Source organism: Cervus canadensis, chromosome 1 (genome assembly GCF_019320065.1).
Source record: "Cervus canadensis isolate Bull #8, Minnesota chromosome 1, ASM1932006v1, whole genome shotgun sequence".
Lineage (NCBI taxonomy): Eukaryota > Metazoa > Chordata > Mammalia > Artiodactyla > Cervidae > Cervus > Cervus canadensis.
In genome coordinates this window covers 39,319,802-39,334,933 of record NC_057386.1, presented here as the reverse complement: position 1 = coordinate 39,334,933, position 15,132 = coordinate 39,319,802, and the positions used below count along the sequence as shown (strand labels likewise).

Here is a 15,132-nt window from a genome sequence, read left to right as displayed (position 1 = left end):
ATAGTCCACGGGGTTGCAAAGAGTCAGACACGACTGAGCGACTTTCACTTTCACTTCTTTACCAATAGTGTCACCTGGGAAGCCCCCCTCCCAAAATATACACATGAGGATAAATTAATAGCTCATATTTACAATAGACTTTTCCTCTTTACCGCCTTTTTTTTTTTTCAATTTAAGTATAATGCTTATTTTCTAAGTTAACAAATTCTTTAACTAGAACACACACTCAGGTAGAAGTACACCTGTTTCCTTTCCACAGCAAAAGATGGGCAAAGTAGTATTTATTGTCACTATGGTATTTAAATCCATACATAAATTATTTCACTAAGCAGGCTGAAATGAAGTCATATCTCAAAAGTAAAAAAGAAACAGCCCAAAGGCAAGAGAAGGAAAACTTGATGAGGTACCAGAGACAGAGATCTGGAAGAAAGATGTGTCTACAAAATGAATGCATTAGTAACATGGTACCATGTGAAATTAGGGCTTCCCTCATAGTTTAGTTGGTAAAGAATCCACCTGCAATGCAAAAATGTGCCTGCAATGTAGGAGACCTGGGTTTGGTTCCTGGGTCAGGAAGATTCCCTGGAGAAAGAAATGGCAACCCACTTCAGTATTCTTGCCTGAAAAATGCCATGGACAGAGAAGCCTGGTGGGCAGTGACAAGAGTCGGACATGATTTAGTAACTAAACCACCACCATTTGAAATTACACCTTAAATTCTATGTTTTCTTTCAGCCCTCTTTAAGCTACTTCCACTTGACACCCTGTTGTTTCACATGTGCAAAGGTGAACTCTTTCTTTTTCAACTACACCATTTCTAGTAAAGATATCAACCAATCTTCTATTCCTGTTCATTCATTTAATGAGCATTTATTGAGTGCCAACTACAGGCTAATTGCTGCAGATGCTGAGATAAAAGACACAGTTTCTGTCTTCACGCTGCTATCAGTTAGGGAGGTGACTACCCACCTCTAGCCATCTGCCTGCAACGGCTTTCTAGCTCATTCTCCTGCCTCCTCTCATACTGCATAACACTGCCAGACTCTTATCCAGCAGTCATGCATTCTTTTAGACAAAGATCTACCAAATCAAAGTTGATCCACTCTTAAGATATGAATGATGGTCTTCTTATTGCCCTTGCAACACATTAGTACCTACTTCCATACTTCTGGGCATATCCTCCCACCTCCCCATCCTCCTGTGTATGGAATGCTCTTCCGTTCTCCTACCTACCCCATTTATCCAAGACCCAGAACTTACTGGATATTTTCTGATAGATATTCCTCTGGCCCACACTGCTTGCTCTCTCTCTCTCTCTTCCTCACCTGCTACAAAACTTTCATTGCTAGGTTTGAAGTAGCAAACCTACTTACTTACAGTTGATATATACAGAAATGAGAGAATTCTACTATAATTAAAATATTTTCTAAATTTAGATCTAAGGTACTTTATTTCCTTCCACAACTAATTATCTTAAAAAAGGTATCTTGGGATTTCAAAGATTTATTTCAATGGTATCTTCCTTTTGCTCACTTTTATTTATTACCTTGGAGGTTCCCAGGTGGCACTAGTGGAAAAGAAAGAAAGAAAGAAAGTGAATTCGCTCAGTCATGTCCGACTCTTTGCGGAACCCATGGACTGTAGCCTACCAGGCTCCTCTGTCCATGGGATTTTCCAGACAAGAGTAGGAGTGGGGTGCCATTTCCTTCTCCAGGGGATCTTCCCGACCTGGGTCTCCCACACTGCAGGCAGATGCTTTACCTTCTGAGCCACCAGGGAAGCCCCAGTGGAAAAGAATCTGCCTGCAATGCAGGAGACACAGGTTTGATCTCTGCAGCAGGAAGATCCTCTGGAGGAGGGCATAGCACCCCACTCTGGTATTCTTGCCTGGAAAATCCTATGGACAGGGGAACCTGGTGGGCTACAGTCCACAGGGTCACAAAGAGTCAGACACAACTGAGAATATGTATTACCTTGAAATTTTATTAGGCTGACTCATGAGACAGCCATTTGGAAGTCAAAACGGCTGAATATTGGCATGTTACATGGCTTTGTTTATTCTCCAGTCAGCAAACTGGGTCAGGACATAAGAAGATGAAAAGCAGTGAGTTCATAAATATGTAAAAGGAAAGACTGGAACTGAATTTCATCCATTTATATTTTTACCAAAAAGGTAATAATACATAACCTGATTTTCAGTTCCAGAACTGTGTTATGATATTTTTATGCCTATCTTCTGTGAAAGACAACATATCACCAGAATTAGCTATCATAAAAAGGACTTAGTGGGTAGGAATAGATCATTTGTTTTTTAAATATGGTAAACTACATATAACATAGAACTTGCCTTCTTAACTATTTTTAAATGTACAGGGGATTAAGTAATTCACACTGTTGTGCAACTAACACTACCATCCATCTCAAGAACTTTTTCTCCTCCAAAAATGAAACTTTGTACCCATTAAGCAATAATTCCTCATCCATCCTCTACCAGACCCTGGCAACCAACATTCTACTTTTCATCTCTGAGAATCTGACTACCTTAGGTATCTCAGATAGGTGGAATCATACAGTATGTGTCCTTTTGGGACTGGGTTTTTTCACTTAGCATAATGTCCTCAAGTGAGTTGATTAAAAAAATTTTATTTCACAGATGTTTAAACGAATATTTTTAAAAGGCACTTATTTCATACAAAAGATATACTCTATTGGGTCACAGTATAATAATGTACTTATAACAAGAAAGAAAGTAGAATTCTATGCAGTCTTGAGAAACTAAAATATCATATAAAATATAGTTTGTTGCATTAAAACATTGACAGTGCTACAGACTTTCAAATTTTTAAGGATTTCAGTGAACTATTATTAAATCTTTAATATATCCATAAAAAGCATTTTAAAGAAGATAACAGAAATGTTATTATATACATCCTAGATATCTCTCATAATTCTTTTCTTTTAATGCCAGCAAGTATTGGTATCCTTATAATATGCCCACTATTTCATGAGAGGGCAAAAAAAAGTTTCACTGTATTTTATTTTATTTATTTACTTATTTTTAAAATTATTATTATTTTTTTGTTTCACTGTATTTTAAAAGACTGGGTAAGTTACTTAGCGGAGGAGGGCATGGCCACCCGCTCCACCTGCCCAGAGAAGTGCCTGGACAGAGGAACCGGGCGGGCTATAGTCCAAAGGGCTGCAAAGAGTCAGACATGACTGAACCAATCGAGCACGCACACACAAGCTAATTAGTATATCCTTCATATTAACCAATCTCTAAAAAACCACCAAAACCCATCAAAATGAATGACAAACATAAGGACAAAACTGAAGGCTGAAATGTTCTTTAGTTAGGTAAGGAAAATTTGCTTTTTCATTACCTAAGATAGTTTTACAGACTTGCGTCAAAGCTAGGCCAGTACTGGCCTTTCTGGTTAAAAAAAATAAAAAAGAGAAATTTACTATTTAATTAAGTTAATTAGTTAATTTATATATTGAGGTATACGTGACATATGATAATTACATTAGTTTCATGTGTACAACATAATGCAGTCCACCACTTAAAATCTGAGTCAGTAACGGGATTCTTAAAGCAATTCCATTCTGAGACACCAACTAAGCATCTTGGAAAACCAGGACAAAATCATCTGACAAGTCTGAGAAAGAATTAGAGAAAAAGCACTATAGAAATGCTATAGGATGTAATGAACAAACATACCTCCTGGGCTGTGATCGGCATTCCTCCTCCCCACTGTCTGCCTCCTGTAGAGAGAGGAAAATGAGAAAAAAATTACTTAAAATCTGAGGTCCCATATCATAATACTAATGAATGCACTTTTATTAAGTTTTACATGTAGGGAGTATCTCACTGATGGTCTGTACTTAAACTAAATTCTCTCCATAAAAAGTGACTTCAACCAACCCACTGGGTTGATATAATATATATCAACAGAATGTATTCCTGGAGGAAACTTTAACAATAGCCTACAAATTTTTTAATAACAAAGTATTCATAATGAAGAGAATATCTCTGAAAACTAACTGGAGATGTTATGTTACTTTCAATTAAAATGAGTGGGCATTCTGACTTTTACCAACAAATCTCATCGAGGTGACCTATTAACGACTCTGATCCCCAAAGAACAACCTAAATAATGAACACCATTTTGAAAAGTTCTCTTGATCACAGCACCATCACCTTAATGAACTATTACTTACTAATATTTATAACATTCCAGGTGCCTTGCTCAATACTTTTAAGTACACTGTCCAACTTATTCCTTATAAACTGAGAAGGTTGATCATACCCTAGTTTTCACCAATTCTGACACATACACATAAATCTACAATCAATGCAACTAAAAAGCAATGAATCATCATTTAATCGCAATATTTATATTTTATAGTGGCACATGAAATAATTGAGGTGTCATAGCGATTTAGGCTCAATGAAATATGAATATTTTACAGAAACTGAAATTCACAAAAAGGAAAGAAATTGCTCAAGGAAACTCATGTGGTAAGCTAGAATTAAAACTGATAAAATACTGCCTCCCAACACACTGAAAAAGGATATCATTCACTCTGACTTAGGTTAGGAATTATTATATGTTAAGATATTATATAGCTCTTCATGGAGACAAGAATAGCAACATGAAGGAAAAGCGTGAGAAAAGATGAGAGAATGATATTGAGGTGTTAACTTTGTCTTTAAATTTCCTCTCTGACATTTCATATTTGCACTCTGGTCACTTTTGCCCTATTTGGCAAACACAAAAATAGGAGAAAAACAACTCAAACAATATGAGTATTGTCTTCTGGTAAGTCGCCCACATTTTCAGTTTATGGAACCATCCCCATTACCTCTACGTCATCCTGCCTCCATTCCTGGGCAGCAACAGCCAGCGCTGTAACTTTTATTCTCATTTTATTTTCATTATTGATTTGAAGTATGCCCATTATCTTGTACAAACAGCAGGAGACAGCAAAGATCATACCCTCAGAGGGAGGACAGGGAGGGTGTCATGGTATATTACACTCTGCCTATAGGGGAAATTTTAGGTTTAGAAGGATGCCTTTTGGGAAGTGAAGAACAGTGTTTAAAAGAACCAATCGTCTCTAGAGTCAATAGTCAGAACCTGGAAAGTCTGCGAGAATGAAAATGAAAAGACTCATAAGCAAATACAAATGTTAGATTTTGGAGCCTGAGGGAACTATGCTTCCTTGGAGGGTGCAAAGAGCCAAAACCAGTTACATCTACAGAGGTGAACTAACATTTATTTAATACCACTACAGGCCAGATAATTTATACATTATTTTATTTAATGTGTACCACAACACCGTGGGGCTTGCTAAATGTCACAAAGCCAATAAATGATGGGAGTCACAATTTGAACTCGGGCCTATATTTCTGCTATAAATAGCTGCCTCTAAACTAAAAATCTGCCTTTGGTACCCCAACCCCAGGACAGGGGGTGGGAAGGGAACTGCAGAAGAAAGTGTAACTTTTCTCAAGGATTATAATACAACAATATCCTTTTGTTATCTTTCTTTTATGACGTCTACACTTTAAAATAGTGCCAAAGGCGTGGAAAATTCCTTTTGCACAGAAAAAAAGTAAGCCAGAACAGTGTTTCTAACACAAGATCCCCAAATGACTTTTTTTTTTCTTTTTTAGATAGTTTTACAATAGTCAGGCCAATGAATTATTTGCTTCCCTTTCATCTTACTTGGAAAAAGAGGCTTAGGGAAAAATACTCAATATGTCAAGGCAAGATAAAATGGGATTTTTAAAAAAAAAATGAAGAAAGTGTTCAATTATGCTTATTTCAATGGAATTCACTGCCAAAAATACAAAGATGCAACACTGCTTATTCAGCAAGATTAATGATCAGGTAACACAGTTACCGTGAATGGCGGCAGTTAAACGGTAGCTAAAGGGAGAATGCTTACCATTCTATTGTAACAAGTGCATACACTAGACCATATAAAACCACCTATCTTGTCAAATAACGACATATTGTTGGTAAAAAAAAAAAAAAAAGAAAAAAATGCAAATAGTCAGTGTGCTCAGAATATTAGAAAACACCAGGAGAAAAGTGTAGACATAACTATCAGTTCTTCTAAGTAGATAGAATCATTTTTGATGTGTAAGGAGAACGAAATAATTAAATGATTAAACACATGTTTGTTGACTTTTTAAAAAATATTCTAGAGTACTATTGTTAAGCAGTTTTTATTTAAAGAGTACAATTTCTTCCTGATGTTCTAAAGAAAAAATTGACCTATAAACAATATGATGTGAGATTCTGAATATGCATTTAATTTTAGGATATTCAGAAAACACTAATTCAAAAAGATACATGCACCCCAATGTCCACAGCAGCAGCATTATTTATAATAGCCAAGATATGGACTCAACCTATGTTTCCGTCAACAGATGAATGGATAAAGATGTGCCGTGTGTGTGTGTGTGTGTGTGTGTATATATGTATATATAATGTAATAAATGGAATACTGTTGTTGTTGTTTACTTGCTAAGTTGTGTCTGACTCTGTGACCCCATGGACTGTAACCTGCCAGGCTCCTCTGTCCATGCTCAGGCATAAAAAAGAATGAAATTCTTCCATTTTGCAACAACATGGATAGACCTGGAGGGTATTATGCTCAGTGAAATAAGTTAGAGAAAACCAAATACTCCATGTTATCATCTACACGTGGAACCTAAAAAAATAAAATAAATGAATGCTTAGAACAGAAACAGACTCACAGATATAAAATACAAACTGGTGGTTACCAGTGGAGAGAGAGGGAACAGAGTGGGCAAGATAGATGTATGGGATTAAGAGATACAAAGTACTGTGTATAATGAATAAAAAGAATATATTGGACAGCACAGGGAAATATAGCCATTATTTTGTAATTACTGTAAATGAAGTGTAATCTATAAATATATTGAATCACCATGTGGTACACTTGGATAATATAATGCTGTATATAAACTATGCTTCAATTAAAATATAATACATAATTTTAGGGTATTCAGGAACCACTAAGTAAGAATTGATAAGTTAATACATTCTTATTAATCTTCTTAATACCTGAACACAAAAGTAGGTCACTTAAGTAAAAGATGTTTGAAAAAGAACATAAGCATCTAAGTCATATTTGTTGAGAAGTAGGCTGGAAGTGCTGCTAGCCTTGAAAAACACCAGGCTAGGTAGGTGTTAAGCAGTAATTTCCCAACCTTTATGGTCCAAGATTCTTTACATTTCTCATGCCAAAATTCTTTACACTCCAATCCAAGTGGATTCATTCATCATTTTTCAAAGGTCCATGTTGTTTCATCATCGTGGAAGGCCCTTCCCCACCCTCCTAGATCCTTCTGCAACCTTAAAAGCTGGCTTTCAAAGTCAGTAGTTCATGATGCTTCTGTTATCATCTTACTGAGAGGCTGTCTGCCTCCCTCCAAACCTTACAGTTACTGTGCATGCTTCCTATGGCACTACTGAGATTTGTCTCTGGGTTACCGCTGGGCTCTTGTTTTACGTTTCATTATCAAACTGTAATCTGCCTTATTTTCCCTTCGCATCTCACCTTGTGTTTAGCACAATGCCCTGTGTGCACATGGAACTCGATAAAGAGGTGAATGAATGCATGATTGGAGCAGTGAACTAAACAATGCAAACGCGGAGCTAATTGGCTGTGCATTCTTAGCCAGTAAGGACTATGCCAGCTATGTTTTGCCCTTAGTCGGTTAATAGAACAGTTTTTGTTGCTCAGGAGTTAGTCTGTGATGAAGATCTGGAAGTAATACCTTAGGCTTTTCCTTTGGTTAAGCAGAGAGAATCATTCACTTGCTCTCGTTTATATATTCATTCATTCATTCATTCCACATTAATTGACCACCTATGATGTGTTAGGTACTAGGCACCAGGAATTAAAAGTAAGCAGAATTGCCCTTATCCTTGGATAGTTCATATTGTAGTAGGGGAGACAGTTCCATAAGCCAAAAATTATATGTCATTTGGCTTACAGCAGAGGATATACAAAGTGCTCTAGAAACAACAGGGGAGGAGATGACTGACTATGGGGCTTGGATATGCTTCACAGAAGTTAATTTTCAGGCTAGGCTTGAATAGTGGGTTTGTGTTAGATGGAAGATAGGAGGAAGAGTATTTCAGGCAGAAGAGTTGGCAAAAGGAACAGAAAGAGGAGTAAGAATCTGGACGTGTAGGGAATGGTGAGCAGCTGTGAATTCCTGGAACAAAAGGATGGGTTCTGGAGGTTAAGGCTATCAGGTAATACTGATGTCACGAGTCCATAAGGGTAGAACATTAAGATAACAGTCCTAGGGTCACAAAAAGTGGTTGTGGATTATTCATTAACTGGACTTCAGATTATCCATCCGTCACTTCTGTCCCTGGGAAAAAACTGAGGGTATATGTCAGACAGGAAAAAATAATCTAGTAGTCTTTCTAAGAGTGGACATGAGCTTTGAAATCAGGGAAATCCTGCTTCTGGCTTTTGAAAGAAGCAAATGTGAAGGATATACGCTTGAGGAGGAAATAGGGCACCATATTGCCACTTGGCTACTGGTAAGAGAAGGCTTAGATTCTCTCTAAGAAACAAGAGAGAAAGAAGATGGGGATGGAATCATGTTTGGGTTATCTATTGCTTTATAACAAACCACTAATTTATTATATTTCATGGGTCAGAACTTCAAGCAGTATTTAGCTAGGTGATTCTTCTGCTCCACATAGTACTGCTAAAGTTCACTCAGTGCTACTCTGGTGGTATTTAACTGGAAGACGGGCTAAGTGGGAGTCCAAGCAGCTTCATGCATAAGCCTGACATCTTAGCCTGGAGGACTTAAGCTGGGCTCAAGTGGAAAGTCAACTAGAATGCCTATGGATCGGGCCTTGTCAAAGTCCATTAGGGCCTCAGGGTTGGTCTGTTCGCATGGGGGCTTAGAACTCCAGGAGGCTAGGCACAGAGCTGGCACAGTGTCACTTCTGCCATACTCTGCTGGTGTATTAAAGAGGTCGAGCCCAGATTCAAGGGGAGGGGAATTAGACTATCTCTCAGTGGGGGAAACAGCAAAGACTTCATAGTCATCTTTAATCAACCCTCTCAATGACAATCAACCGATGACTAGCAATAAGTATGCAGGCAAAATGAACAGGACAAGAAAAAGGCAGTTAAAGAGTTAATGAAGTAGAACTTCTAAAGGCTAGGGCCACAGAGATATCCAGGAGAGAAGAGAATAAAGAAGATGATTCCTATTCAGTACAAGATGCATGGAAGGCCATATGGATAACTTTATAGTCTGGTGTCTATAACGAAGTATGCTCTCTGAAGATAAGAAAGGACCTGAAAGCGCACACACACACACACACACACACACACACACACACACTACTGTCTAGGACCAACTTTATAGTCTGGTGTCTATAACGAAGTATGCTCTCTGAAGATAAGAAAGGACCTGAAAGTGTGGCCATTCACTCACACACACACACACACACACACACACACACACACACTACTGTCTAGGACCAACTTTATAGTCTGGTGTCTATAACGAAGTATGCTCTCTGAAGATAAGAAAGGACCTGAAAGTGTGGCCATTCACACACACACACACACACACACACACACACACACTACTGTCTAGGACAACGAAGTATGCTCTCTGAAGATAAGAAAGGACCTGAAAGTGTGGCCATTCACACACACACACACACTACTGTCTAGGACCAGACACACACACACACACACACACACACACACACACACACTACTGTCTAGGACCAGAATGAATAACCTGGGCACTTACATCTGAGAAGCTGGTTTGTAAGGAGCTCAAACCTCATCAAATCAGCAGTCCCAATATAAGATGACTTTCTTTTAAATTGAGATGTGTGACACTTGCTGGGATGAAGAACCAAAACAGAGATTCAAACTAGTCATATTTCAGGGAGACGTAAGACATATTACAGTAAAAATAAGGAAGCCAGAACACAGTGCAATCCTTATTTCTGAAATCAAAGCCACACTATGCTGTCATCATGACACGTTTTAAAAAGCTCTAAATAAACTTTATTGCCCATGATTTCAAGCAATAGAAAACCTCTGTGAGACACCTACTATTTCTCAAGTATTTCCTTTGAACTCCTTTCAAATACAAATACCTATGAATCACAATTGGAATGGTTAATGAGGTACTTCTTCAGTGATAAGAAAGCCAGCTTGATTAGAATTTGGCTAATGTGACTTTGCTTCTGAAGAACACCAAGTCTTTGGTCAACAGCTAGCTGACGAGGTACAGTCACTCACTGCACACTAGAAAACCCGAGCTCTGGGTGTGGAGCTGTCACTGGATGCCTTTTGTTTATAATCCTTATTCTACTTAAATTTTTTATTTAATACAGGCAACTTAACCCCACCTGTACCCCCCCCCACTTGCCATAATTTCAGAGTTGCTAGACTGTTTTTTCTATCACAGAGATCCGACTCCTTGAGGCTACTTGGTTTGAAAAAGCAACAAGTCTTATCATGTTCTGAACCTGTCACATTTGACAAGCATGCAATACAGAAACTTCACAGGTCACTGGTCCTTAACTCTGGCTCCATTCAGAAGTTTTTCAATAACACAAATCTCCAGGCCTCATGCCTACAGCCCTGAGGTGAAGTCAGTGCTGTGCTGGAGCCAATTGTGAAGATTTTTAGGGATCTTATGAGACTCACACTGGTAGCTTGATATTGGCTATGGTGGGATTTTTTTTTTTTTTTAACTAGGAATATCAGCAAATGTTACAAAGTAGCCCTTACCCGGAAAACACATTTTTTAACATGTACCAGCCCACCATGAGGTGTGGGGCCCTAGGACCTGCACATTTTCAAAGCTCCTGATAACTGACAAGCAGTTTAGATTGAAAACATTTGTCTTTAAAGGTTTGGAAAAATATCAAAAAGTTCAGGGTACACAAAGCTACTACCCTCTCCAGGTAACTGTGCCATGCCAGGTGCCAGGGAGACCAGTGATGACGGGAACTCAGCTCTCCAGAAAGATCTGTGGCTCCTGTCCTAGACTGTAAGCTCTGTAAGGGCAGAACTACGTTTGCAGAGTGGCAGTCACACAGAAGATGCTCAGAGGATACTAGATGAAATAATAAGTATTGCTCAAGGTATGGTAACCGGTAAGTGGCAAAATTAGGCCTCCACCTTAGGTTAACTCAATATATCATGTGCCTCATCTCCATTAAATTATTGCCCATATCCTTGGTTTGTCAATCCAAGAAGAGTGCTTAAACATGGGGTAGAGAGCAAGCAGCATCCATCAAAAGATAAGACTCTGTCTCTGTGCTGCTCCATAATTTAAAGTCTTTTCATGACTATCATCTCATTTGAAGCAAGCTAGGATAAATGCAGCACAGGCATGATTAACAATTACTTTTCAGCTGAAGAAACTGCTTCATGGAAGTGAGATGATTTGCTCAAAGTAACCTAAGAGTAAGCAGCAGAGTCACGATTCTGTCTGGGAAGGACAAATAAACCTTCTACCAGAAGAAACTGCTCTTCTTGCATGACAGGAATATGCCAGGTACACCAAGAGGGGTCTTAGACCTTGTCTTTATCTCCCTGTCCAGATTCTGCTTCTTACTATTAAAGTGAAACTTCACATCCCACTCTTTGAAGACCTCATATTTGATCCATTTCCTTCACTGTAGCTGAGGTCTCAATATGGACATATGGTCTTATGCTCAGCCAGGACATAGTGGTACAACTGTACTAACTGCTTACATGCTGAAATACCGAATGGTAAACAGTGGCTGCCTAGAGCCCCTCAGAATGTTTCATAATCCAGCAACAATCAGATTCAATTCAGTTCAGTTCACTCTGTTGTGTCTGACTCTTTGCGACCCCCATGCACTGCAGGACGCCAGGCTTCCCTGTCCATCACCAACTCCCGGAGCTTGCTTAAACTCATGTCCATTGAGACTGGGATGCCATCGAACCATCTCGTCCTCTGGCATCCCCTTCTCCTCCTGCCTTCTATCTTTCCCAGCATCAGGGTCTTTTCTAATGAGTCAGTTCTTTGCATCAGGTGGCCAAAGTATTGGAGCTTCAGCTTCAGCATCAGCCCTTCCAATGAATATTCAGGACTGATTTCCTTTAGGATTGACTGGTTTGATCTCCTTGCAATCCAAGGGACTCTCAAGAGTCTTCTCCAACACCACAGTTCAAAAGCATCAATTCTTCAGCGCTCAGCTTTCTTTATGGTCCAATTCTCCTGGTCCAACTCTCATATCTATACATGACTACCGGAAAAAACCATAGCTTTGACTATACAGACCTTTGTTGGCAAAGCAATGTCTCTGCTTTTTAATGTGCTGTCTAGGTTTGTCATAGCTTTTCAACAATCAGATTAGTGCTAGGCAACGCGGAGGACCTCGAGGTCTGACCCCTGCCTATTCTGATTGGTTGATAGCTATGCCATGCTAGTTGCTAAATATTCTGAATACCACTTCAACATCTCCTCTGCTCTCTAAACTTTGGTTTAAAATTCTTGACTCTGATCTCGGCTTCACCTTGGAGGCAGTGCCTCTATAATCTGTTCTCTTGTTTGTGTGTGCTGCTAGCTATACCCCAATTGCTTGGCTTGCCTTCTGCTCTTATTACTAGTCATCTGTTACATGTGATTACCATTCCTCCACAAGGAATTTAAACTATAAAAGGCATTGATAACACCCAGGGAAGCTAAATAAAATCCACTTATGAAGAGTCTTTTTATATTAAACCTTTAAATTGTTTATGGACATAAAGAATTAAACTATGATCAACCAAAGTTATTCAGTTGAAACATTGTTCAGAAATAAGGTCAAAGAACAAAAGCAGAAGAGTAATGAAACAACACTGATTACTTATCAAACATTACTAAACTAACTAAGCATGATTGTTTTCAAATTTCTAGTCATTTCCAAAATAAGAAGTTGATAAATACTGTTAATGGTTCTGACCAAAAAGAAAATAGAATATTTAAAACAGACGTACTGCTGTCAGTTTTGGTTAGGGGGAAATACATTGCTATTTTGTTAATATTTATATTTAAATCTAGACATCATTCTAAGCCATCAACAGGGGAAAAGACAGAGTCACGTTACTCAGTATCTCTGAATGTAGTAGTAGTGAAAGTCACTCAGTCGTGTCCGACTCTTTTCGACCCCATGGACTATACAGTCCAGACCAAAACTGGACTGGCCCAAACTGGAGTGGGTAGCCTTTCCCTTCTCCAGGGGATCTTCCCAACCCAGGGGTCGAACCCAGGTCTCCCTCATTGCAGGGGGATTCTTTACCAGCTGAGCCACAAGGGAAGCCGAAGAATACTGGAGAGGGTAGCCTATCCCTTCCCCAGCGGATCTTCCTGACCCAGGAATCGAACCTGGGTCTCCTGCATAAATAAAAAACTAATTCATTCAGAGCTGCTAGAGTCCATCAGAGATACAAAGAAATATGAGATAATACTATGCTGGAGTTTATCTGCCTGAAGTGATAAGGCTGTTAAATTGGAAATAACGACACAACAAGTACAGTGTAAATGTATGGCACAGGAAATACATGTCACTGGAGTTTAGAAAGTGTGCTATCACCACGGGTCCAGAGTTCACAGGAACAAGTGAGCTCTGAGTCCAATCCTGAGGGAAGAGGAATGTCGGAAGAGGCACAGAGGCTGGCAGAGCATGTGAGACAGGGACAAGAGGAACGAACAGGGGGAATATGTTGACACACTCGGCTGCTGGTCATCTGGCCCGCTGAGCTGAAACCCAGGGCTTGCCTTGAGGTAAGCGGCAAAGAGCAGAGCGCAGCAGTCTAGATCTGATCCTAGGAGGAAGCCAGGGAGGGGATTTATCAGAATCTTAGAAAGTAGAAAAAATTATAAATATTCTGCTTTGGTGGTAATTAAAAATTCTTTAAGGGAACAGAGGCTAAAAAAGAAAAAAGACTAAAATTTGGAAAGCCAAAAGAAAAATTAGGTACTTTTCCTAAAGCCAGGATACACTGGTTAATTTAACCACATGTCCACTAGAGGGCAGACAAGTCAAAGCCTACACTGTGGCTGAACCGGAGAACCGGCATCCACAGAAAACAGTAAGAGTGAACACCATTTGCTGCTTAAAGACCACTTTCAGGGCCTTCAACCTTGGAAAAAGCCTTTAGCCAGCAGATAAATCTTTCACAGAATAGCTTAAGTAGTATAAAATGTGTCTTATTGCAAAGTGGACAGGTGGAAAAGTTATACTTTGGGAATCTGGCTTGGCTGACAGGCACATGTGCTTATACGTGACAAGCATACCTGGAATGCCAACAGTAGTGCTCACCACTGGCTAATGTACGTCAGTCCTCCCCACCCATCTCAGGAACACTGTAAACAGTATGCATGACATAGCATGATGATGTGTAAACTATCTGGACCATGATTTCAATCTAGGTACTCATTGTGGTCAACTGGGGAGGTGCTTGGTCCTAAGGTCTTATATCCCCTGTATACAGGTCAAGAAGCAACAGGAAGACATTGACATGGCACAACGGACTGGTTCAAACTTGGGAAAGGAGTACGTCAGGCTGTATACTGTCAGTCTGCTTATTTAACTTATATGCAGTGTACATCATGTGAAATGCCTGGCTGGATGAAGCACAAGCTGGAATCAAGATTACTGAGAGAAATATCAAAAACATTAGATATTCAGATGACACCACCCTTATGGCAGAAAGTGAAGAGGAACTAAAGAGCCTCTTGATAAAGGTGAAAGAGGAAAGTGAAAAAGCTGGTTTAAAACTCAACATTCAAAAAACTAAGATCATGTCATCTGGTCCCATCACTTCATGGCAAATAGATGGGGAAACAATGAAAACAGTGACAGACTTTATTTCCTTGGGCTCCAAAATCACTGTGGAAGATGACTGCAGTCATGAAATTAAAAGACACTTCCTTCTTCGAAGAAAAGCTATGACAAACCTAGATAGCATATTAAAAAACAGAGACATTACTTTGCCAACAATAGTCCACACAGTTAAAGCTGTGGTTTTTCCAGTAGTCATGTACAGATATGAGAGTTGGACCACAAA

General features: G+C 39.1%; 1 protein-coding gene across 4 annotated transcripts in view; it reads right to left on the bottom strand.

Moving 5' to 3' along the window:
- The window catches only part of SSH2 (slingshot protein phosphatase 2), a 229,263-nt gene that overhangs the window by 126,168 nt on the left and 87,963 nt on the right, over positions 1-15,132 (bottom strand). For all 4 annotated transcript variants that reach the window (XM_043478968.1, XM_043478939.1, XM_043478928.1 and 1 more), the window contains one exon: positions 3,722-3,765. In XM_043478968.1, the coding sequence (XP_043334903.1) occupies positions 3,722-3,765 (44 nt within the window). The remainder of the gene's footprint in view (positions 1-3,721; positions 3,766-15,132) is intronic.